Here is a 26,967-nt window from a genome sequence, read left to right as displayed (position 1 = left end):
TAATAGAGAATATTTATTGATATCGTTACCATATGCTTAGCCCTGGTACTGTGATAGGTGTTTCTACCCCCAAAGTGCCTGTTCTGAACTGCTAACTGGAATAATATAAACCAAGTTGATAACACAGGTGTTTACCTACAGACTAGCTGGTATTACGGGTTACTCATATTAACAAATTAATCGACTGGGTTTGTGGTATGGGAAGAAGGGGGTTTAAAAAAAACCCTACCACCTATACAATCAGGAAGCCAATTGAGAAGTTTAAATTATGCTATTCATCTTGACAAGATATTCAGGACTAAATAGTGTCAAGGATAGGGAAAATGTAATGCTTTTCAAATGAACCCCAGAATTCTGAAGATGAAAAAGGTGACTCGTACAAGAAAGTCCTTGAAAAGCATCTTTTTATTTGCTGTAAGAATATAATCTGGCATTTGTACACAATCCATCACGCCAAAACAAAAACAAAAACAAAACACATGGTAGGTATCTTACAAGCAATGAGGAATCTCAGTATCTGAATTCAATCAAAATATTAGCCAAAGCTGAAAAATAGCCTCTTGGGATAAAACAATACAGAAAATTCTGCCCTAGGATCATGGCTTCTAACGTCGAGAAGCACAGTCAAGAAAGCACAGCCACGTTGCTATCTCAATGCCTAAGACTGAAAGTATTGAAGGACAGATGAGAAACATCACTGATGATCCACTGGGAGCAAGGAGGCCAGTACCCCATGGGCAGTTTCACTGTTTGCTTAATGGCTCTGTGAAGCAGGCACTAAGGCACCTGTATACAAACAGGGAGGAAGTACCTGTTGAGCTAACCTTCTTCAGGCAGAATAGACGCTGTGAGCCTGCAGAAGGATCCCGTCGCTCAGGGACCAAGCAGGGAGTTAAGAATTACAATTGCTTTCCTAACAAAAAGTCACAGTGATTTTTCTTTTTGTAGAGTAATTAAATTTCCCTGAAACACCATCGTAAACCATGTTATAAATAAATTACTCACTAGCGTGATGGGCACTAAACTCTGGAGCTGGCTCAACGTGCATAACTGTGGTTTACTAGAAGTGAACTGTCGTGAAAGAGAGAAGAGAACACTAAACTGTTTGCAGTCAGACTCCAGAGGCTATGGCCATCAGTACACAGCTTCTTCTTTGCAGGGGTGCCTGGGAGTTTGTTTGTTTGTTTTTTTTCCTTTTCTTTTGTTTTTTTTGTTTTTGTTTGTTTTTTTGGATGTGGAATGCTCCTAATTACATCTGTTCTGTTCCTATTACTCACTGAATTCAGCAATAACAATCCACACCTACATTACCCTCAATGTTCACCACAAAAGGCAGAGTGGGTATTATGAGTCCCACTTTCTAGTTAAGTAAACTGAGGCCTTTAAAGATTATGCCGTTAGACCAAGGGCATGCAACTAGTTATAGACGGGACAGGACTGGAGATCAGAACCGCCTGACAACAAACCTAAGGTTTTCCACTGCACCAGACCATTTCTAAAGGGATCAAAAGCTATTTCTGGCCTTGAAAGATTCCTTCCCACTTTGTGTGATTTTAATCCCAAAGTAAAAACTCTAGGAGAGATTCAGAAGAGCTAAAAATGCCGCAATGGAGAGAGGTGAGTTATTGACTTCCATTCCTCCAAGAGCTGTAAGAGCAACTGAGATCCCAAAGGGCTCAGCTATATGGTCTGCTGGGAAGATTATCCGAAATTGAACTTAAAGGTATCTCCAACTTTATGGAGAAAAATCTGCAAATTAGGGATTTAAATTAGGTTCAGCAATTTACATCCTCCGGCCCCAGGACCACAAGACTTCTCCTGGGGTAGATCTCAAACCTGGAGTCTCTGAGGCATGGGCATCTCATTGATTTCTAGAATTGTCAACTGTAAGTGAAAGTAACAAATTAGAAGTACAGCCAAAATGTATCTCCTGCAAACTCTCAAATTTCAAAAGGTACGAAATGAGGCGATTGTGTGAGCATGCAACGAAAACCAAAGCATGCGTCTTTATTTTTAACTTGTATCTTCTCTGTGAAGCCTCTGTTCAGAATTACCTATGAACTCTATTCATTCGTCTTCTTTTCCGCCTGTGATTGTTACGTTCAGAAACACAACTTTTATCTTTAATGCATTTCCTTTGGAAGTTACATATTCACCTACATTTTAAATATTATAATAATCACCATATTTAAGAAATGCATATGCAAAAACACCTTTTTCTACTGTATTTAAAGTTGGAAAAGATATTTTAAGACTTACATTTCTTAAATACAATGATTATTAAACCAATATTCTTACTGGGGCAAGTCAAGTTCTAGGGATGAAAGAAGTGTCAGTGGGAGGGATTCCATGTTTTCTAAAGAGGTGGCATTATTTTAATTTGGGTTCTATTCAGACTTTGAAAGATCTATACAAACATAAGCCACATGAGACTAACCTCTTACTCCTGGAGTCTCCACTGACTCCCAAATCCAGTAACGGCTGGGTCCATAACAGAACAAGGGGGAAAATCACATACAGCCTTCACTTTGCCTTGGTGGAGTCAACCATGAAAGCACCAGCCCCCAAGGCTTCCAATGGTCTTGGAAGCACATCCCACTGTGGCCGGTGAGTGCTGAGAGGCAGGGGAGTGGGTCTCTCCTTCACTCCCTCTCTTCCCCTTGACCTATTTCCTGTTCCAGTTATGTGAGATATTCTGAATCTTTTTCATTTTGATCCTCTGATCCAGCATCTTGTACCTCGCAGGATGCTCGTCAGTTTTCTTTGGGACCGAAGGTGCGTAGGAGCTAGACGCATAAGCAGGGCGTTTAAAATGACGTAGAGGAGGCTTGATGACTGGAGGCCATGCAAAGGAAGACAGACAACCATTAGCCTCGCCAATGACACGGCACAACCTAACTACTGTGGGCAACTTGCTCTCCCCTAGACCTGTCTGTTCTCTTTAAAACCAGGAAACAAACAAGTTGGATCCTCACTGGGAATCTTACTGCAGGTAGATGAATAAATAACATTATCACCCTCGTCATTTACTTAAAATAAATAAAGAGATAGACAATGTACACAACCTAGAGACAGACAATGAGGATCCCAGAATACCAAGCTTCTCTGACAGCGAACGAATGGAGTTCAGGAAGTGAGTGGGAGCAGTGGTATCACTTTGGGGAACAGCAAAGTAAACACAGGTGAGCAGAGTCATACCATGATTCAGCATTTAGCACTGTGTGTAAGCTTCCAGGCTTGCAAAGTGGCAAACAATCTCGAAGCGCTAATAAAAAGTACCTCACGGGGAAAATATTTGCCAAACACACACAGAAAGGTCTAGTGTCCAAAATGTTTTTTGAAGACTCTTAAAATCCAGCAAAAGGAAATAAACAACCCACTTTACCTCGGAGCAAAAGATGTGAACTGACTCCTCACCGAGGAAAATATGCATACAGCAAAAAAGGCACAGGAAAAGAGGCTCCACAATTTATGCCACTAGGGAATTGCACATTACAAGAGCAATGATATACACCACACACCTATTAGGATGGGCAAAATCCAAAACAAAACTGATGACACTGCTGGCGAGGATGCAAAGTGTCAGAGCCACTTCGGAAGACAGTTTGACAGTTTCTTACGAAGCTAGACATAGTTTTACCGCACGATTCAGACATTCTGCTCCTGGGTATTTACCCCCACTGATTTGAAAACCGGTGTCCACATAAAAACCTGCATATGAATTTTATAGAAGTTTATTCATCATTGCCACAGACTGTAAGCCAAGAACTCCTTCAACTGGCTGTCCATGTTGTAGACCACCTACACGACGGGATATTATTCAGTGATGAAAAGAAATGAGCAGTCAAGACACATAAAGACATAAAGTACTAAAGTGATTCCTCCTCGTCTGCTCCCCTGTGCTCTGCCCCCCACCACCCACCCCACCTCTTCCCTGGCTCGGTCCCACTGGAGAGCACTCTGTGATACCATGTAAAAGTGAATAAAGGTAAAACCAGGTTAAATGATAATCACAAACAGATGAGATAGAACAATCAGGTAAAAGGTATGAAGGACAGAGCAGGTGCTGAGCCATTTCCTCAAACACTAGTTCTCAGTGAGGCGATTGTACTAACATGTAAAAGGCCAGCAAAGAAAGGTAATACACAGTTGTGTCAGCGTGGAGGGCTAAGATTAGGGGACAGATCTATCAAACAAGAGGTTACCTTTGTGAAAACCAGTTTCACATATCTCTTCCAATATGATCAAGCAAAAGATCAGAACTTAAACATACAACTTAAATATACAATCATAGGGGTTAGTGAAGTTCTGGTACATTCTTAAAATATACTACTGTGATACTATGGAAAATTATAGATGTCTATTAATAAAAATAGAGGTTCATATAATACTGTTAAATCAAAAAAGCAGTAAACAGAATCTAATCTCATCACTATAAAAACATATCAATATGCACATAGGAAAATCCCAAAGAACACACATTTAAATCATAGCAGTGATTACCTCCGAGTAGTATAAACATGGCTGTTGTTTTTTGGATGTGTACATTTTCTAATTTTTCTATGATGACCAGGTTTTAGTGACGTAACTTTTGAAAAATAAACATGCTATTAAAAATTCCTTCCATAGAATCATACATCAGAGTTATTCTACAAAATCATATGTAATAAAAAGCCAGGAAAACGGGGGTGACTCTGGGCTTTAATATTATAGACATCTCAGAGAGCTCATAGCTGAGTATACTTTTCACAGTCTATAGACTAATATTCATTCACTGATGTCTTAGAGCACTTATGTGTTGCTGATAAAACGGTGAACAAAACAGAAATCCCTGCCCTCATGGGACTTCCATTCTAGTGATTTCTGCTGAAATTTGTGACTTCACTTACAGAAGAAAAACATATTCAGGCATAATAAGGGATGCTATTACTACCATAACACCCACACCAACTTTTCCTAAGATGTCTAGCAAATGGTCCTGTAGTGACAGAATAATACATGTGCAGAAGAATCGAGAATTTTTTCAGACTTCACAGTGCTTAATTCTGTTTCTTAGGGTAAACAAGGGATTGCAGCACAAAACACTCTAGGAACAAGTGTAAAAACGACCCTGTTACCCTGGAGAATGGTGTAGAAACAAGAGAGGTTTCAGATTAAAAGCTGATTGTTGCAAGCATCTGGGCTAGCTGATTTACTGCTCTTCAAGTCACAATCCCTCTCCATATTCATTCTATTTTCGCTACTCAGCATGAACCCAGCCAAAGTATTATTGAATTTCCCACTTCTCAGCAGGAAGAAACATTTACCGTTTGCTGGAATTCTTTTTGTCTGAACAAAAACTCCCCTTGCCACTGGAGTCGCTGCAAATAGAGTTGAACCCGCTGATAGAGATCGGCTCCCCACCAAGACTGTGGAAATACTTATATGCCTGCTGTCACCTTTACTCAAAATGTTGGAAAAAAGAAAAATTCATATAGTGCTGTTTTGTATGCATCGATTGCCTCTCCACTCTTCAGGGAAACATGATTTGATGACAGAGCAAAACAGCAGAGCTAGGGATAAGGGCACCATCTTGAATGTAATGGAGACTTTTGTTCTGGGATGCTCACCTGGCCTCCAGGGCTCTTTCATTCATCTCCTGGCTATTCTGGAGATACTGGAAGAGGATCTGATCCTTCCACTTTCAATGACTGCACACATCCCACAGCTGAACCCAATCAGTAGTGTTAAAATCCACCTCTCCTTCCACCAGGGTAGAGAAGAACCAAACTGGGAACAGAATCCCCTCCCCTCCATATGCTTGATTATCAGCAAGTTGGACCTTTTTTCTCTTGGGGACATATTTACAAAGTCGGCTCTCATCTCTTAGAGCAATTTACTTGGAGGAAATGATCTAATTAGCTAATGAAGATTTGACAAAGTCACATTTCTGCACTGAGCCTGAACTTGGGAAAGTCATTATCTGTATTACTTTCAAAGGTGCTTAGGAAAAGAAAAGTGCATGACAAAAGTTGATCCATCACCTCCTTTATTTCACAATTATGCACAATATTTGTTTTTCATGAAAGCAATGCTCTTTGAGGGGTTTTAATCCTCATCTGTTTACATCTTATCTTACTCATCAACACCAGGGTTCTCCCGTTGTCTATGATCTTCTCCCCTTCCTCAGCCACCACCAACCTCTCCGTTACACCCTCTCTGTCTCTGTCCCTGTCTCTATCAAGACCATTTTGCTTGGTGGCTACTTTTCTTGTGGTGTGGGGGAAGAGTCTATAGAACTAGTTTTCAGAAAATAGAGTCAGACTTAGTCCTACGTCAAAATCATGCGGTTGTTAGTTGGATTCAGGCATTGCAATGTGAAAGAGGGCTTTTAAAGCTCTTGAAGATCACAGAGCCTGGAGCCTGCTTCAGAGTCTGTCTCCCTCTCTCTCCGCCCCTCCCCTGCTCATGGTCTGTCTCTCTCTGTCTCTCAAAAATAAATAAATGTTAAAAAAAAATTTTAAAGCTCTTTAAGGTCATATTAGACTACTGTTTCTCAAAGTATCCTTCAAGAAAGTTGCAAATGTAATAGGTATTGTTAGGGGATGGGGAAGTTCCTTGTCAAATTTAACTGGGTTAAAGGTAAACCACCATCTTCATGGTACCCCATCTTCTCAGACACCTAAATAATAGGGCTATGTATTAATGAATCCTTAAAAGCAGCCAATAGCATGTAGCTTTCCTCTGTTTCTTTTTAGGCTAAGGAACTCTCTTTATAGGGTCCTCTCACAGAGTGTTCAGCAGAAAACACTTTCATAAAAACAGGGTTAATCATTACCTTAGGGCATCATATCATATGCTATGATGAATCCCTACCTCAGGACACTTTGTTGTTCTGCACTGAGAGCAGGTCAGAGAGAACTGTCACTAGTCCTCACCTGGTGTTGGTCCTGCCTAATCTCAAGCTAAATAACAATTTGTGTGAGAATCCGTCTCTGTTCTTCTGATCCACTATGACTTGATTGTGATCTTCTGGAACCACTAACACTGAATCTCTGTTGCAGAGCACTACCTGTGATGGCAGCAACTTGGTCTATTCTTAGCTTCTGAATGAATTCTAATTATTAGCACCTTTTTATTTTATTTTTTGATGTTTATTTGAAAGAGAGAGAGAGAGAGAGAGCATGAGTCAGGGAGCGGCAGAGAGAGAGGGAGAGAGAATCCCAAGCAGGCTCCATGCCGCCAGCACAGAGCCTGACTCGGAGCTCAATCCCAGGAACCACGAGATCATGATCTGAGCCAAGACCAAGAGTTGGATGCCCAACCAACTGAGCCACCCAGGCACCCTAATATTAGCACCTTTTAAAAATAAGAAGTGTTATACATGTATTTCCTGCTCTTTCAAAGAGAATGCCACGATAAGAGCTTTGGAAAACAATATTTCCATTATACACCTTTTCTATCTGCATTCACACACACACACACACACACACACACACACACACTCACATCCCACATACACTAAACTAACAAGATAAAAAAATCACTTGCTGCCTCTGGAATATTGGTTTACGTGAAGAATAAAAACCCCACTTCCATACATTCCATTTCTAAAATCAGTGTCTACTCGTGGTATCTGCCTGAAAGCTGATGGAAAGTCCTTATGAAAATTACAAAAATCCTTCACAAGTTTTGAATTGCAAGGGATTAGAATGCTAACATCAGCTCCACTGAAGACGGCATGATAAAAGAACCTGAGCTTGTGATTTTCATTTCAGGCTTCACCACATATACATATGTATTGTATACATATATACACATATACATACAATACACATATATTGTGTACTAGGCACGATGCTAAGAATTTAACGAGAATTAGCCTTTCATCTCCTCTACAACCCTATGAAGCAAGCACTGTTACCACCCTCTTTTCGGGTGAGAAAACTGGAGCTTAAAGAACTTAAGCAACTTGCCAAAGCCTACACAACATGGCATGCAGGGAGCCTGGATTCTGGATTCACCTTCAAGCAGCTCAGCTTCAGAGCCTTAGTCCAATATTTAAGATAACCTTGGGCCAAAGTTCAGAGTAAGTTTTAGTAACTACCATAATAAGTTGAAAGAGTCAAATTGTATCTCATTTACACTATCAATATTTGAGTATATAATCTGTATAATATATGGGATTCTTGAATACCTTGTTAGCAGCTATAGTTACACTTCCCCCAAAGCAAAAGCTAATCATCCCCCCCTTAATATAATTTGTGGTGATAACTTGGGAAGGAATTATATAAAGGTCTTAGCTAACAGATCTCTTAAATAACTGCTTTTGTCTCTTCCTTCACTTATGCCAGGTTGGAACATTAACAGGAATTCCAAAAGTCTCAGCCCCTATTGATGAGCAATCAAGCTAGGTTGAGCTCCAGGTGGTTCTCTCCCTGGCTGCATATGAGAACCACCATGGGAGATTTAAAACATCCAAACGCTTAGCTCATACCCCAGATCAATTAAAGTAGAATCTATGGGGGGTTAGTCTGAGACTTCAAGAGTTTTTAAAGCTCTTCAGATAATTCCACTGTGCCAGAGTTTGAGAACTACTGTTTTGGTCTCTCCAAATGTCTCCTTCCTTATCTTCACAAAAGAAACAATAGTAATAATATTTTGCACACTGGAAGTGTTCTGTAAACTGTAGAGAGCTAGCCAATGTTGCTGCTATATTTTGATCATAACATCCTGCCTTGCTAGGGAGGAGTCTTTTGTGCATCTATTAAGGTTGCTTGTGGCCTTCAGAATTATGCTTTCTCTCTCTCTCTCTCTCTCTCTCTCTCTCTCTCTCTCTGTCTCTCTCTGTCTCTCTCTCCTGTCCACTACGTTTTGTTCTTCTGTTGGGTCTACCATGAAGACAAAAGCTCTGAGAAATGAAAAGGTATTTTTGTTGTTGTCGGAGAAAGCAACTTTGTGATGCTATCATTTGAGAACTCTAAGAAGACCCACACCAAGAAGAACCAACCCTGAGATTAGCCATTATTTTCTAAATAAATCTAACACTTGGAAAAGCAAAGAATAAGAGCAGACAAAGAGGACATTCCTGATGTCTGACTGAAGGATAAGATAAGAGTGAGAGCTTGCCAGGCAGAGATTAATTTTAAAGCCTGCCTCTACCACTCCTGTTTTTTTCTTGGGCGAGTCACTTTTCCTGCAAACTCCAAGTAAGTTCCACATTTCTCCTCTCCAGCCCAAGCGTAACAGTTGCCTACTTCACAGGGCTTCTGGGAGGACTCAGCCAGACTGGGCATATAAAGGACTTACTATGGCGTCTGCAATAAAAAATGCCTTCGGTTCTTTATTGTTATCATTGTAGTGATAGTGATCACGTCCAAGGGTAACTCCTGGTGGATAAAGTGGGACTAAAACCCTGAACAGACAGAATGCCAAGAAGACTTCCAGGGTGGGCACTGCCATTCCCTGTAGGACTGATCTTGGGCTGATAGTTATAGTGTTGCTCGGTTTGAGAGATAATCTGCCTGGCGTTAGTTTATGCCTCTGGATTTGTATTCTCTCTGGACACTTTCTATCTTCTTTTCGGGGCATCTTTTCAGATTATATGGAACTCCAAACCTGGTTTATGTCTGATTCTGATCAAGTCAGCCATATCAGCTAATTTGGCATCACTCGGTTGCATTTTGAAGGTGAGCTCAGGAGAAAACATAAAGTCAGCCGAAAGACTCTTCTCTATGTTAGCATCAGCTCCACGAAGGGCTGAATCAAGCAGGATTCTTCCTATTCCCAAGGCAGAAACACACCCTTTAAAACTCTAGCAGTTCGGCTGGACTGGCTTTCAAAGGTAGTCTTTTCCTTAAAGGGCAAGTGGAAGATATTAACTGGCTTCAGCAGTAAAACAGGCTTGGTTCTTGTTCATGATCTAGGCTTCCCACGAGACGTTTTAAAAAATGAAAGCGAAATAAAACCACCTTTTACAAACTCAAGGCTTGGCTGCTTAAGGAAACCCAGTAGCATGGTCTCCGTCTTCTGTACTATTCGGTGTTTGCACACCCATTATCGCAGCTGCCCTCATCCTTGGAAGGGGCCAGATTCAGTTCTGTCTCTACCGCGTATGACTCGGGCACATGGCTTCAGTGCCCCACATTAGATGTAGTGTTGTCTAAGGAGATGATCTACTCTAAAACTCCTCAAGGTGTGTTTTATACTAAAACTAAGATAATGAAACCCATTACCTACATTTTAAGACTCTGGCTCTCCAAGGACTTTACCTCAAGAAACTGAGAATGCTAAATAACCCACTGGTTCCCTGTTTTCACCTCACAGAGTAAAGATCCCAGAAACAGGAAGCCTGCCTCTGAGAAGCTATCTAGAAGGAGCTGTGACACTGCATGAGCCAAACCACTACCTAGCATCGAATGATGACCCAACCAGCATTTTCAGGTCCCCAGAGGAACGTATGTCCATAGAGAAAAGATAACCCGCCTGGTTTTGTTGCCCTTCATCCAACTTGAAGTTGTTTGCTTCTCCACCTTGCCTGCACATCAGATTGCCTGGAGAGCTTTAAAATTTACTGATGCCGAAGCTCTACTCTCAAAAGTCTCTGAAACGATCTATTATTTTAAGTTGGAGCCCAAACATCAGGATGTTTGTCACGTCCAGTGATTCTTTTTTTTTTTTTTTTTAATTTTTTTTTCAACGTTTATTTATTTTTGGGACAGAGAGAGGCAGAGCATGAACGGGGGAGGAGCAGAGAGAGAGGGAGACACAGAATCGGAAACAGGCTCCAGGCTCTGAGCCATCAGCCCAGAGCCTGATGCGGGGCTCGAACTCACGGACCGCGAGATCGTGACCTGAGCTGAAGTCGGACGCTTAACCGACTGCGCCACCCAGGCGCCCCTCACGTCCAGTGATTCTAACGTGTAGCCAGGTTGAGAAGCACTGGCTTAGGTGCCAAGTTCGCTTTGAGAATAAGTCAGTTTATACTTAGGTATTAAGGAATATCTGGGGCAGCTGGCAGGATCTGGTCATTGCATGCAGGAGTTTCCAACCCTTGGCCATCTGCTAAAATCTGTGACAAGAATTGAACACTTGAAAACCTACTTTGGAGGGAGGTGGTATGGTATTACAAGAGAAGCATGGGTTTGGGACAGCACCTAACTGGGTTAAGCTATTACTAGCTGTAAGATTCTAAGGAGATGAACTATTCTGGGACTCAGGTATTTTTGTTTTGTTTTGTTTTCTGCTTTTCTGTAAAATGGGAAGAATAGTAACTACCTTGCATGGTGCCATAAGGATTTTAATGGGGATGTAAATGAGAACGTATATACAGTACTTTGTAAGCTTGAAGACTCCCAGTATGTTGTATATATTTGATATGTGGCTACCATTATTATTACAGAGCATAGGGGATGAATGGTCATCACTGAGGGCCTTTGCACGGCGCCCTCCCTGATGGATTTCTTATGATAGTGTAGAAAAGTCATATAATTCCCCACACAACTAGATGCTACTACATCAAAGACCTTACCAAACAATGAAGAGATTAATTTAATTTATTTATGAACATTTGGCAGAGAACACACCATTCTGATTCAAAAAAGACTAATTATCTAAAAAGTGCATGTGTGTATATATATATATATATATATATATATATATATATATACACACACATATATATGGAAATCTATATCAGCTACCTGAGGGAACCAGTTTGCTGAAACTAAGTGCCATTCTAACCAAAGCAAAAGCATCTAGCCCACATTCTAAACTACTTATACAATGTACAGATACAATGTACAGATAGGGATGTTTGTGCAATCACTTTGGGCAACACCTAACCATGAGTGTGAAGGGGTGCTGGAAATCCTGGCTGGGATGGGAAGTGTGGTTTAGACAACCAACCATGATGGAAGAAGTTTCAGTCACTGATTTCTAATCTTGATGTAATTAGGAAAATCACAAGGGCACTTTTGATTCTTAAGACTCTGCATTTATTATGCTGAGGCATAATAATTCTTCAAGTCACCTTCATTGGAAGCCATTCTTAAACCACTGATGCCCTGGTCTTTTAGATGCTTCTTTATGCTTTATCCTGCAGATCATTAATCCTGGCTACAAACCTCATGGGGACAGGGACAAGGTGTTATGCACACTTGCGTCCCCAGAACCTAATCACAGAACTGGTAACAGTTGGTGCTAAGAAATATTTAACAAATGAGTAAGCTACTCTGCATCACACTCAGTAACTTTCATAAATCTCGCATTTACTAAAGAATAAATGAATCATTTAGAAAACACATCAGCTGGCAAAGATGATGGGAATCTACAGACCCTGATAGGTCCCCCTTGCTTCAACAACGTCTTGATGTCTAGATTTGCTGCCCATATTTGTTCCAAGAAGGGTGTCAGCAAGTTCCTTCGTCCTGAAGTCTCAAGTCTGAAGCCCGAACACGTTTGCTTTACACAAATGCTACAACCTCAGCTCATTTCTACACTAGAGTATGGAGAGGCACTGAGGCATGGTTTTCAAACCCCTCTCCCTCTAACAAAGAGCTAAAAGAGGAGGAGCAGTTAAGTAAGGCCCAAAGACAAGCTCTCTTCTTATTCAAACAATGGCTGGTTATTAAATGCACTGCAACCTGAGGATTTAATGATTAATGGTTTCATTTAATAAAATTATTTCAATTAATAAAAAAAATAAGGAAGTCCTCCCTCAAGGAGGGATCACCTTCAATTTAGTTATTTGTTTTCCTTTTGTTGGCCCCAGCAGGCCCAACTTATGTGAGCCATGCTGTTTTAAAGGAGAAAAATCTTTTGGAGAAAAGCCAAGTATTTTTCCTGAGTTTTTTTTTTTTCCCATCAATGTGTATGGTTTTCCACATGCACATATAAAATGGGAAGTGTAAGGCTCAGTCAGCAACTCTGCCCTTTGTTCATACCAACAAGGACCTATGCCTGGAGAAGACTGCAAAGCTAAATTTCACCAGGGGTCTGGAGCTCTGAAGTACTAAATCAAAATATAACACGTGAGCTTTGATCTACACCATTGTAAGAATGACAACTTCCATCCCTCAAACTCAACATAAAAGAATTACAAAAGAGCACTCACTGGAATCTTCACTCAAAACACAGGGCAGGGTCCCTCCACACTCATAGCTGGGTAATTGACCTAATCCCCAGACAGAGCACAAGTGTGCAAGAAAGGCGGTTACAGTGTGGACTATTTGACGTCTGTCTTTACCCACTAGCAATGAAACTCAAGCAAAAAGCATAGGCTTGTCTTGTCTCGCTAACTTTGAGCAAGCTACTTATCCAATTATGCCTCAGTTTCCTGATTTGTGAAATGGAGATAACATTACCAGGATCAAGTGAGGTAATACATGTTAAGAATCTAACATTGTCCCTGATATTTAATAAATGTGCAATACATACCAAAGTATTTATTGTTAAAAACCTGTGTTAGGGAGATCAGAAGTTATTTTTTGAAGTTCATCACTCAAGAACTTATAACACACATAATGTTTCGTCCTGGTTAAAAAAAAAAAAAAAAAAAAAAGCATAAACTTCCTAAAATGTCTTCAGACCTCAGAGCTGGTCAGGTGTCTTCTGAGGAATCCTCCGGATGGACGTTTTATCCGTAGTCCCCTAGAATAGGACACAGACAATGTCACTGCAAGCCAGCTGGCATCTCAACACACACGCTCTTTCTACGTCAGACACAGAGATTAGAAGCTGAGCTGCGTCTATTGCCAACACTACTGTGCATGCCAGCAGCTGCACACACAAAGAAGCAATCAGCTGTCTGCATCAGCAAATGGTGACAGGACTGTACCTTTCCATCTAGGGACCACTTCAGGAGAGTGATGGGACTGAGGCGCCCTGGGGAATCTGCTCAGAAGTAAGTCACTGACTAATCTCCATCATCAGCAGTCATGACTGTAAGTAGTGGTGAAGCTCCGGGCCACTGCTCCAGTGAGAGCCAACATCTCCTCAGCTCTCCATCATTTACAGCCCACCATGGAGCTTGACTGGGTTCACAAACCCCATGGGGCACAGTGGAAGTTGGCTCTAGAAAAAAATCGGCTGCAGGTGCTATTACTTTATGACACAGGAGTCACTTTGCGATAGATGTGCCAAGAATCAAGGTGATGTCCCCAGAAGAGTTTCCCGGTCCTGGAATTTTAGGAGGACTCCTTTGATAACTTTGGAAACCACACAAGCAGTTCCTTGATGAGTTGTTCTCTGGTGGCTTCTGGATTGAAGCATGGTACCAGGGGCGCCTTGGTGGCGCAGTCGGTTAAGCGTCCGACTTCAGCTCAGGTCACAATCTCACGGTCCGTGAGTTCGAGCCCCGCGTCAGGCTCTGGGCTGATGGCTCAGAGCCTGGAGCCTGTTTCCGATTCTGGGTCTCCCTCTCTCTCTGCCCCTCCCCCATTCATGCTCTGTCTCTCTCTGTCCCAAAAATAAATAAACCTTGGGAAAAAAAATTAAAAAAAAAAAAATTGAAGCATGGTACCAGCAGAACTTTCTTCATATCTGAATCCTCGTATCTCCCCCAGTATGTTAGAAAGAGAAAACATCAAATTTCTCTGCAATATATCTAAAATCAAGTTTTACATGGATGAAACCAAACAAAACAGTCTTGGAAGACAACCATAGATTTTTCACTTAAATTCTTTAATATGTAATACTTTGAGCAGACAGAAAAGTATAGATAAAGGTATCAAATTCCTATGTATTCTCAATACAACTTAATCAAATGTTAACATTTTGCATATCAGTTCAAAAATGTATTTACTTTTTAAAGTTTATTTATTTTGAGAGAGAGAGAGAGAGGGCGATGGGCAGAAAGAAGGGGAGAGATAGAACCCCAAGCAGGCTCTGTTCTGCCAACACAGAGCCCAATGTGGGGCTTGATCTACCGAACCATGAGATCATGACCTGTGCAGAAATCAAGAGTCAGACACTTAACAAACTGAGCCACCCAGGCGCCTCAGTTCAAACATTTATTTAAAGAGATTAAATATCACAAATAGGGTTGAAGTACCCAGTACACTGTTCCATGATACTTCTCTCCCCCAACCCCCCGCCACATGCAAAAAGCATCATATAGAATTGGGTATTCATTAGCCCTCTGCATATGTTCACTCAATTATTGAATTTGTGTGCATTTATTAAATATCTAATATTTTAGCTTGTTTTAAAGGATAATATAAATTGTTTTAGATGGTATATATCTTGTTGCAACTTGCTTTTCTTGTTCAATATTATGTTAAGCATTGTTTGTAACAGCAAAAAATGGAAAAAAAAAACATCAATAGGAGAATAATTAAATATCTTGTGGCTCATTTATATAATGGACTACTATATGAATATTAAAATGGATAACTTTCTTTTGTCATATGTTATCAAACTTTCTGTGGGTCTTTTTAAAGGTGTGCACTTAAAAGCAGGATAGAGCTGGATTTTGTTTTCCTTATCTAATCAGATAATCTCTTAAACCATTTGCAATTATTGTTATTACTGATATTTTTGGACTTGATTCTACTACCTAATTTTGGTTTTGTTTTGAATTTGATTCTACTATCTAATTTTGTAATCATTCTTTATTCCTTGCTTCCTTTTCTTCTTCCTTCTATTAAGTTGATACATTTTTATATTCCCCTTTTTTGTTATTGTTCAGTTCCCAATTTAGATGTTATAGACTATATCTCCACTATTTTACTAATGATACTTTGTGTTGAAAAGTTACAAAACTACAAAGTTCTGCCCAAAGACAAAATAGGTATTAGCAGTCCTTAGCTTTCCACTGAACAAACCTCCTTTCATCCATAGATTCTGTTTCTCATTTTAATACAAAAATTGGACATTATTTTTAGGGTCACTACTCAAATTTACCAATATGTTTTATTTACCTGTGCATACACCATTTATTCTTGTATCTCATACCTGCTTTGGGTTTGTTTTTCTTCTTATTGAAGTATATCCCTTAATCATTCTTTTAATAAAGACTGTGACTGATAAATTATGTCACTGTATATCTGAAATTTTTTTTACTTTGCCTTCACTCATAATTAATAGTTGAGCTATTTTAGCTATAGTATATTGGTTTATTTTCCCACAACACACGGTAGATACATTTTCACTGTCCTCTGGCATCTACTATTATGAATGCAAATTTTGCTGCTAGTTGGTTGTCATTTTATTATAGGCAAAATGCTTGCAGCCTCCTTGAATATAACCAGCTTTTCATGGCATTTAAGATTTTCTATTCTTGAGGCAATTTTGGGCAATCTCACACAACATTTCTAGATATGCATTTGGTTTTATTTAGGTATGGCAACTGAGGTGCATTTTCCACCTACGTTGAATCTCTCAAACCATTTAACTATCTTCCATGCTCTTTCGTTTTTTATTGAGATATAATTCATATACCATAAAATTCATCATTCAAAGTGTATAGTTCAGTTAGCATATTCACAAGGCTGTGCAGTCATCATCAGCATCTAATTCCAAAACATTTCCATCACTACTAAAAGAAATCCCATATTCATGAGAATTCACTCCCCATTTTTCTCTCTCCCCAAGTTTCTAGCAATCCCTAATCTCCTTTCTCTTTCTACATATAAGCCTATTCTGGATACTTCACACAAACAGAATCATATAATGTGTAGCCTTTTGTCTTCTGGCATCTACTAGCAATTTCACTTCTTTCTTTCACTTAGCAAAATGTTTCTAAGGTTCATCCATGTTGTAGAATGTATCAATACTTCAATACTTTAGTATGGCCCAATAATAATCTATTATATGGATATAGCACATTTGTTTTTTAAATTTTTTTTAATGTTTATTTATTTTTGAGGGCAAGCAGGGGAGGGGCAGAGAGAGAGGGAGACACAGGATCCAAAGCAGGCTCCAGGCTCTGAGATGTCAGCACAGAGCCCGACACGGGGCTCAAACCCACGAACTGTGAGATCATGACCTGAGCCAAAGTTGGACAGCCACCCAGGCGGCCCAACATTTGTTTCATGTACTCATCACTTCAGGAACAGTTAGTTTCTCTCCACTTTTAGCTATTATAAATAATAATGCTATGAATGTTTGTGAACAAGTTTTTGTGTACACATAGCTTTTCAGTTCTCTTGGGAATACACCTAGGCGTGGAATTGCTGTGTCATACGGTCACTGTATATTGAACTTTTTGAGAAACTACCAAACTGTTTTCCAAAGTGGCTGCACCATTTTACATTCCCACCAGCGATGTAGAAGGCTGGTAATTTCTCCACATCGTCATCAACGCTTGGTATTATTGTCGCAATTTTTGTCCATGTAGAGTCGGAACTCACTGTGGTTTTGATCTGCATTTCTCTAATGACTCATGCTGGTGAGCGTCTTTTCATGTTCATCTGTATATCTTTTTTGAAAAAATGCTTCTTTAAATCCTCTGTCCTCTGATTAATTGGGTTATTTATCTTCTTATTGTTGAGTTGTAAAAATTCTTCATATATTCTGGATACTGGACCCTTATCAGATATATGATTTTCAAGTATGTTCTTCCATTCTATGGATTTTCCTTTCCACTTTCTTAATAGTGTCCCTTGAAGCACAAAAGTCTTTGGTTGGAATGAAGCTATATTATCTATTTTTTTCTTTGGGTTTTAGGTGTCATATGTAAGAAACCACTGCCTAATCCAAGGTCATAAGGGTTTATCCCTATATCTCCTTCTAAAAGTCTTACAGTTCATGTTCTTTCACTTTTGATATGGTTCCCTCTCTAAACTGTGTTTGGTATCCGGTCCTAAGGACTGACTTCCAACATTAATTCTCTTTTCATCTGTGTTGCACATTGAGTTTTTCTTTCTCTTTTTAAATTCCAGTGGCTATAAATTTGTTGGCTTTTTAAAATTTCAGATTCTGAATTGCTTCTTTTGCATATCTCTGTTCTTATTTTTTTTTCTGCACAATTTTATTTTATTGTTTTCAAGGATTATTATCCCTCTGGCTTTTTGAGTATCCTTAAACATGGTATTTTATTTTATTTTACTTTACTTTATTAGAGAAAAATGGGGGAGGGGCAGAGGGTGAGAGAGAGAGAGAGAGAGAGAGAGAGAGAGAGAGAGAGAGAGAGAATCTTAAGCAGGCTCCACGCTCAGTGCACAGCCTAACACACGGGGCTCAATCCCAGGACCCTGGGATCATGACCTGAGCCAAAATCAAGAGTCAGATGCTCAACCAACTCAGCCGCCCAAGCACCCTTAAACATGATACCTTAAATTGCTTGACGCCAAGAGTTTATGGTAGAGGCATTTGAGTCAAGGGAGGCAACGTGGTATTCCTGAGGTAGGACAGTCATGGGCTGGCCATCGTAATGAGTGAGGTGAAGGGTGTCTGCTGCACGTTGCATGGTTAATTATGTCAAATGTTTTGAGAACTCCAGTTCTGACCACTTGGAATTGCCAGAACTCAGAGCCCCCAACGCACAATTTAGGACAGTTCAAACTGCCAAACTGAGGCCAAAGACAAGGTGTCTGCAAAGACAAGGTGAGTCATAAGCCTTGGAAAACTAGCAGGCCAGCAATAGGCCCCCAGCACAGCAGGTGGGAACCAGGTCAGCTCTGCATATTATTGTGGATGTCCAGGATGAGGTCAGAGGTGCCATGTGACCCAGGAATGATATGACCTTACAGAGAAAAGCAAACACTATCACAGCACACTGGAGTTGCTTGATTTGGAGTCATTTCCCCCCTAATGCCTATAGTCCTAACACCACCAAAACTACAAGCAGGAACGAGATGAAAGAGGCTTCCAGAGACAACAGAGAAAGAAAGTAGAGTTAGTGCAAATCCAAATTTGAAAATGAGTCTTTTTGTGAAGGCAGTTTCTTTCTCTGCAGTCATAAATGAAACTGGACAGTTCTCACTCACACACCCAGTCTTACAGACATTAATGAACACCCAGTGTGTGCTTGTCACCTTGAAAGGCACCGGGATAGAAAAAAAAGACAGTCCCCACTCTTGGAAAGGCCGCTATCAATGAGTGAAGGCGTTTACAAGCAAATCATTGTAAGTCAGTATTAATTCTACCTAGATGATTTGGAAGGACCACCAAGAGAAATCATCCAGGAGGAGAAAAGGGTAAAGAGTGTTCTAGGCAGACTGATGGTGGCAGGAAGGTTTCAGGGCTATTCAGTGGACGCTGAGTCCCGTTTTTGGACTGGGGTAGGGAAGCTACAGAAGTTGAGGTTGAAAAAGCACAGATGTATGGATTATATTTCATCTACTCTAAGGTGCCACTGGTTGTAAAGTGAACTATTATTTCATGTACAATCAAGAAAAAATGCTGCTCACTGAATTATAACACAGCATTGATTGCAAAACATTCTATTGTAAAGAGGCTAAAATGGAAGGCAATGTCCTGCTCCGAGTGGATGAAATTTGGCAATTCCCAAAAGAAGAAATATAAAAGATAAATTAACATTGGAAAACAGATTAAAAAAAATAAATAAAACAAATACAAAGTAAATGTGAAAATAATTTTGTCTAATCAAATTGGTAAAGCATTAATGTTAGCATTAGCAAGGGCATGGTAAAAGGCAAACTCACCACTAAAAGTATAAAATAATATTACCTTTATGGAAATCATTTTGACAATAATATATCAAGAACCTAAATATGTACATATTCTTTGAGCTAGTAATCCTACTAAAGAATCTATTCTAAATCCACACTTACAGACTCAGAAGATTTGGATACAAGACTGTGAGATTATTTATAATAATAAAAATAACATAAAAGAGAAAGTTATCCATGAATAGATACATAAATTGTGGTATAATATGAAATGGAAGTCAGTCACTGAAATATTATTTAATATTTAATAATGGGGGAATATAATATAACAGTAAATTTTAAAAGGGAAGAAACAAAATTCTCTGTAGAATATAATTCAAATCTAGGGGGAAAAAAGCATCTAATATAGACTGGAAGGAGCGGCAATCTTGGTCAACTCTACGTGCTAGCATTATTAACATTTTTCCTTCTTACACATTTTATTATTTCTCAAATTTTCCCATGTCCATATTTACCTCCTTCCTCCCAAACAAGTTTTGCCAGATTTTACTTATAAAACTTAAAGTGTGGTAGAGAACGTAAGCCTATGCATGGAGACAGAATGACCAATAGGTGTTCCTCATATTACATAGCAATTACACAGGATCATCGCGAATGCTTAAAATTTTCTGGCAAACGTTAGATGGTATCCAATACAGACTGTACAGGACCTTCATCTCTCTCAATAGTGGAGATAAGCTATGAGTCAGTTCTATGCTAAATTCTCAAGCATTATTTCTAATCCTTACCGTCATGCAGACAGATGAGAAACAGAGTTCCAAGAAGCTGAATAAGTGTAGTGAGCTTGCACAATTTGAACAAGGCAAGGCTGGGATTTGAACCCAAGCCTCTCACAAAGACTCACGCTCCCTTCCCTGTACCATTTGGCTCTCAAAGAAGTTCTTCCATAGCCTGCCCCAATGGACATCAAGGAAGAACACGATTCTACTCTTTCCATCAGTGAGCAGGAAAGATTGTGAACCAAATATGTGTACATAATGTGCATTCCAAAAGGAACGTTACAAATGTTGACGACAGAGGCAAAGCTCTCTGATAATGTGGGGCGGACTAGATAGATAAGGGACCAGATTCCCATTTTATCAAAATCAACTCCTGAGAAACCAGTCCTTTCTGTCCCCTGTGATTGCTAAGGTCACGGTGCTGTGCCATCTACCCACCTGGCAAGGTAAGGCGACTCACAGAGCTAGTGCTTGGGGCTGGCGAGCCGTGGGAGCGCTTCTTGGTGCCTAGAAAGAGGAAAAAAGGGGTAAGGAAAAGCAGGATTGTGGACAGACTCGTAGGACAGGTAAATGTTCATCTGAAACATTATGAAATAATCCAAACATTTGGGTCTGAAAACAACGTTTGGGAGAAGGTTGGGTGAAGTTGTGGGAGCAGCACGTATTCCATGGTCCAAAAGAACCAGGAGCACAGCCTTTACCTCTGTGCGTGTGATGGTTCTCAGTTTCCTGTCCCCAGCACATCACAGAGCAGAACCACACTTTAGAACCGCCAAGGAAGTTTTCTAAATACACAGTTGCCTGAGGGCCACCCCCAGAGATTCTGTTCTCGCTGTACTAGGGTGGAACTCTGACATCAGTATGCTTAAGTCCCCCAGATGATTTTATGTGCACCCAGGGTGGAAGACTGCTGCTGTGGAAGGGAAAGTTCTAGATTTAGAACCAAGGAAACAGGGGTTTGCCCCCAGAGACTTTACAGGCTATTGAACCTCAAACAATTAACTTGATTTTTCTGAAGCTCAGGTCTTCTGAAAAACAAGGGAAAGAACAATGACATCAAAGTGTTCTGGCGAGTATGAAAGGGACCACGGTGTGTGTGCATGTGCAGGAGACCATACTAATGCTCGGTTAGTGGGGTCCATGGGCTCCCTGCAGCTGGCATCAAAACTCCCACCAGGATGGGGCACCTGGGTGGCTCAGTTAAGCATGAGACTCTTGATTTCAACTCAGGTCATGATCTCATGGATTGTGGGTTTGGGCCCTGCATCGGCCCCGAGTTGACAGTGCAGGGCTTGCTTGGGAATCTCTCTCCCTCTCTCTCTGTCCCTCCCCTGCTCCTATGCTCTCTCTCTCAAAATAAATAAATAACAACAACAACAACAACAAAAACATCCCACTGGGAAAGGGATTATCTATCTTCGTTCATATGAACAGTTTCGTGGGCCACGAGGGAATGACAAGGCAGACCCCAGAGTGAGGATCAGGAAGGAGAGAGAAAACAAAGGGAGGGCTGAGTTGTTGTGAAAAAGAACATTCACATAAACATATAAATAAGTATGTGTGTGTGTGTGTGAGTGTATACACACACAAGTATATATTTTTTTATTATATATATGCATATGCACACAGACATGCATGGGTATACACATTCACATATATTGTGTATACAAATGTTATTTATCCACTCATTCATCTCTTTCTTTATTTTGTCATCCAGAGTGGGGCAAAAGAGGCCTGGACATCAGAATCCAGCAACATGGCAGACGCCTGGAGTCTGAGCTGGCAGATGTGCAGAGAGAATCCTTAAACAGAAGATATACATGATCCACTGTCATTTCTGTTACAAGTCCCCTGAACCTACTCCAACTTTCTGTAACATCTACGTTACACGCAGAGGCCTGATGTGGACGGAGGTTGTGTTCATTGAGAAATCGCTGTCTGACAGTCAACACAGTTGACTTCTCATCAGAGGAAGCGGGAACTTGGGGCCGGAAGTGAACGGGGAAACTTCCCCCCCTCCCCCAGCCGAATCGCAGGTGAGATGTGGAGAAATACACTTGGGATGGTGTCTGAGAAGTTTCATTTTAGTCTTACAGGCTAGGGTACCACCCTGATATTCTGTGTTATTGTTATTATTATTACTGGCAGTGGTAGGCACAGTAGTGTTAACAGGAGGAGAAGAAGCAACAGGAAAAACAGAAAACACAAACGAATCCAAATACCTCAGGGCCACAGAAACGGTTAAGTTGCAAGGAGGTGAGAGAAGCTACATCGGGCAGAACTTTACGTCCCTGTGGTTCAGGTCTCATATGTGCCCTGAATATCAGAGTTGGCAGGGAATGCAGAGGGCCCAATCCTGGCTCTGAGGGTGATTCAGAATTCCCTGAGGTGATTTCTATAAATGTGGCATCTAGGGCCCTTTCCTGAGCCTACTAAAGTGAAATACCCAAGGAATGGAGCTAGATGTCTGCAAGTCAACAAGTTGCCCAGGTGGGTCTAATGACCACTGGTAGCATGAGGTGTCGCAGACACCCCGAGGTGAAAAGCCCAAAGGGAAACTCTGGGTCAGGACCAGGGCTGCCTCATTGCACAACTCCAGGGGGTGCCCTTCACAATGCATCCTACGCAAAGAATGGTGGGCCTGTGCATAGCAAGTCAGCTCTGATCAGGGGTACTACCAGGATGCAAATCCATGCCTCTAACCTTCTTGTCCAGAGCCACTTCTGGTCCACCAGAAATGCTTCTGTGTCCCACTGATCTGCATCTACACCGGGGCGCCAATGACTCAAAGCATTTATCCCTCCACTCACAAAACACCTTACTTGTCTCACTGTCCCCTCTACCGTAGGGCTTACAACAGCCAGCGGCACAACATCCAGGCTGTAGGAGCGGGCTGTCCTGTGCCTAGTAGGAGGTTTAGCAGCATCCCTGGCCTCTACCACTAGGTGTCAGTAGCACCTCCCTATCGAGATCTTCAAAAATGGCCTCCTGACAATGACAAACGTTCCCTAGGAGCAAAATTGCCCTCAGGTGAGAACCATTGCTTTAGGAATGGAGACTGGGTTCAGGTTTTTTATTCAGAGTGGTAATTCACAATTTGACCGCTTGGTCATTAATAATAGTCACTGTTGCACATCAAGTGGTTACTATGTTCTAGGTACCATATTAGCTATAAATAATTAAATGTACATTAGTTATCTTTCCTGATAGTAACTCTCTGATGGTAAAATAATTCCCGTTTTATCGAATTATGGAATTTGGAGACGAAAGCTTTTGCACAAAGCTACTGAGTGGGGCAATACTTAAGCCAAGATCCTTCAGAGTTCAAACCTAGAGACACTTTACCCTGTGACTCTTGCTGTTTTTTGACTAACTCAATATCCAGGCTCCCTTCAAGTGCAGTCATACTAAATTTGCCTCAGGATAAGAAAAACCTAAACAATTATTTTAACAAAAAGGAAAAACAAAATGAGATTTTCAGGCCCAACCAAGCACTGGTGAGCCAGCATTTCCAGAAGGGCTTGGAAGTTTCACAACTGCCCCAGGTGATTCTGATCATCACGCAGGCTTGGAAAACTTTCTGCAATAGAAATTTCCTTGTTGTCGTCTCACTACTGGAAAATACGGCACTCTGCTTTCCACGGCTACTCTTGTGAACTTGAGAGATCAAACATAACGTTGCCTATGCGAGCCCTTGAAAACCTGCAAGGCACTGAATGACAAGCCTTCAGTGTTACTACCTGTAGAAACATTCGCTAGTACTAGGTGATTTCATACAAATGCTTGGTGCAATTAAAAGAAAAATGACTCACTGTGATTTTTTTGAAACCCTGCAGTTTGGTGGCTTTTCCTTGGGACAGGTTTTCATCCCCTTGGTATGGTCTTCGCAGACACTGAGTGACATGGGGACCTCTGGGAGCCTTGGGTCAGTGGAAAAGTGGAACCACAAGCCCTCTAGACATGGAGTTATTTTTTCTGTTTGCTGGATGAAATGCCCAATGTACCAGGAAAAGGGAGCAATCATCCACATCTCTCCTAATCATAAGTCACAAACAGGTAGCATGTGGAGACACATAAAATAAACTTGTTTGTGATTTCTCCCACCCTTTAGATGGCATCATGGACTATTGTGGGTGGTTAAGTTCTGAGTCAACCCCCTACTGGCTCCCCGTAAACTGGGGTTGTATTCCTGAAATCATTTTCCATCCCACAGCCACCAAACTTACCTATCACTTTACTCACAGTGCCATTTGTGGGAATAATACTCAACTCATGTAGGTTTCATTTTCTAAAACCCCACCCCTCCTTTGCTCCAGTTGCCAGAGAAAACACCAGAAACTGAGCTGGAAGATCTAGGTCCGGATCAGCTTCCAAATTGTGCCCTACTGTTCCATGCCAGCAGAACACCTTGGGACACATATAACTCTAGGATTTATCGTAGAAATCTACTTGGGAATGACGCTCTGTGAGTGATTCAGAATTCACTCTGTCAGAGCTTTTCTATCCTGGCTACACATTAGGATCACCTGGGGAGTTGTAAAGAAAATATGCTAAAACCCAGGCACTTCCCCCAGAAATACTGTTCAATCGGTCTGGGGTGGAGCCCAGGCGTGGGCAATTTTCAAGTTCCCAGCTGAGCCCGCTCTACAGCCGGGAATGAGAAGCACACACTCAGTGAATACCTATAGAAGATATTTCTTTCGGCCATCAGACGAAGCGTTCATTCTTCTGAACAACTGGTGTGCTTTCTCCTCAAGGATGATGGGAATCTTGTAAATGGCTTCTTTTCATTTTTATTCAGGTTTCCAGGAAACTCAGATCCAATTTATGAAATAACGCTGGGAACTGGGCAGGCCTCTGCAGCCTGCATGACTGCTTACTAACATTTGTCCTGGTTTGCTCCAACTACACTAGCTACTTTTTGCCTCTGGTTTTAGTTTGCTTTCTTAATGTCTTAAAAACAAATTGATTAATGATTTTAGAATTCCAAAATATTTTATAAATGAAGTAGGTAAAATGAAAACATGAATAATCAACCACATCAGGGCTGACATCGCCAAGCTTTATGTTCCTCATCTCTAAAAACTTAAAACCATCGATTTCAAGATATAATTGTGGGGATCGAGTAACAGTGCACATGTGGAAGTACTTAGCAAACTGCGCAGTGTGATATAGGGTTTATTATTAGTTTATGCTCGAAAGAAAGGGGTGTGTGCTTGAGTGTGTGTAAAGTAGCTAATATGTCATCTTTGGAAGATAAGCATTTTAAGGTCACAGATTACACTGTCCTTGACCCACGGCATGTGAATGTTCAAAGAGTAAACAACCCAATCAGTCAGCTCGAGGCAGAAATGTCATCACTGCAGCTTGTGTGACTGGAAGGATCTTTTGACAAACGAATAGCTTTCAGATATTTCAAATTAATGTCCTTCGTTGGTTCAGCTAACAGGTAACGAATCCAATTCATCAAGAGTCTGGAGAAGAAGACACTGATGGAAGTGACACCCAACCTTGGGGCAGATACACACACCTAAGACTCAGGACAAGAGGTTAGCAGTAAACCCCAGTGATAGGCAGCTTGATGTTGAACAAACAATTCCCCTTCTGCAAAATAGGGTGAGCACCGCCAAGCCCACTGGGAAGGGGTGTTTTAAGAGCCCTTGAGATCAAGTGTCATCATTAGTAATGGTGCAACAACAGCAATGTTGTTACAACACAAGCAGATGGATCCCACAGGCAGAGGTGGGTGCTGAAAACGGAAGTAGGAAAAGTGTCTATCAACCTACAGGGCATTTTCAATCCCTTCCTTTTAGCATTTTACAATATCTGCCTTTGTGATACGCACAACCTCTGATCTCTATTGCTAAGCACATCCACCAACACCTTCTCTGTGTTTCACCCGGGGTGTGGCAGAGGGCAGCAAGCCGTTGCCTGATGCCTCAGAATAGATCACCATTTTTGCCTCTTCCCATCTTTGACAAAAGCATCAAGAGAAGCCCACGTTCTGCTCAGGGCTGTGGCAACACTGAAGGAGGCTGCATTGCTTCCAACCCACCCATACCTCCCAAAGAGTTGTCTTCCAACAGCGTATAAATTAGGGCTGCACAGTCACAGTTAAATAACCCTCTTCCTCCCCACTACAACCACCATCAGTACAATGCCTTCTTTGTAACTTGATCTCTGTTTATCACAAAGAACAATGCCCCAAAACACAAGAGCTACTCAGATATGCAACACTGTATGCTATTTAAATACGGCTGTTTTAATATTTGAATGTGCCTTGGAATTGGGCAGGCAAATGACGAGTCAAACAAATGTTCATAACCCTTGACCCAGTAACTATACATCTAGGAATTCATCCAATGGAGATATTCAAAAATGCTATAAAGCCTAGGAACAAAGAACTCCATTGCCATGTTGTTTACAATTGCCAAAAAAATAAAATAAAATAAAAACAGGTAACTTAATTGTCCCACAGCAGAGACTTGGTTAAGTAAACTGGACTAAGCCATGAAATGAAATATTCTGTTGGCATTGAAATCACATTAACAAAGAGCGTTTTTTAAATGGGACAATGCTGATAATCCAATGTTATGTGAACAAGCCATAATACAAAAGTAAACATACTGCACTCC

General features: G+C 40.9%; 1 protein-coding gene across 5 annotated transcripts in view; it reads right to left on the bottom strand.

Annotated features, from left to right (window-relative positions):
- Positions 1 to 387: 387 nt before the first annotated feature.
- Positions 388 to 26,967, bottom strand: part of PDE1C (phosphodiesterase 1C) — a 511,032-nt gene continuing 484,452 nt past the window's right edge. For 2 of the 5 annotated variants that reach the window (XM_040472308.1, XM_040472313.1), the window contains exons 18-19: positions 20,771 to 20,839; positions 388 to 2,835 (exon numbers count right to left, since the gene is read on the bottom strand). In XM_040472308.1, coding sequence (XP_040328242.1) covers positions 2,666 to 2,835; positions 20,771 to 20,839 — 239 coding nt within the window. In that variant the 3' untranslated portion in view covers positions 388 to 2,665. Of the gene's footprint in view, positions 2,836 to 13,568; positions 13,630 to 17,940; positions 18,033 to 20,770; positions 20,840 to 26,967 lie in introns of those variants that run through there. The other 3 variants (XM_040472310.1, XM_040472312.1, XM_040472309.1) reach the window with 3 other exon arrangements.

Source organism: Herpailurus yagouaroundi, unplaced genomic scaffold, assembly GCF_014898765.1.
Source record: "Herpailurus yagouaroundi ecotype Mexico unplaced genomic scaffold, PumYag 100, whole genome shotgun sequence".
NCBI classification, from domain to species: domain Eukaryota; kingdom Metazoa; phylum Chordata; class Mammalia; order Carnivora; family Felidae; genus Herpailurus; species Herpailurus yagouaroundi.
The sequence above is the reverse complement of the archived record's forward strand: the minus strand, read 5'-3'. Positions and strand labels throughout refer to the sequence as shown.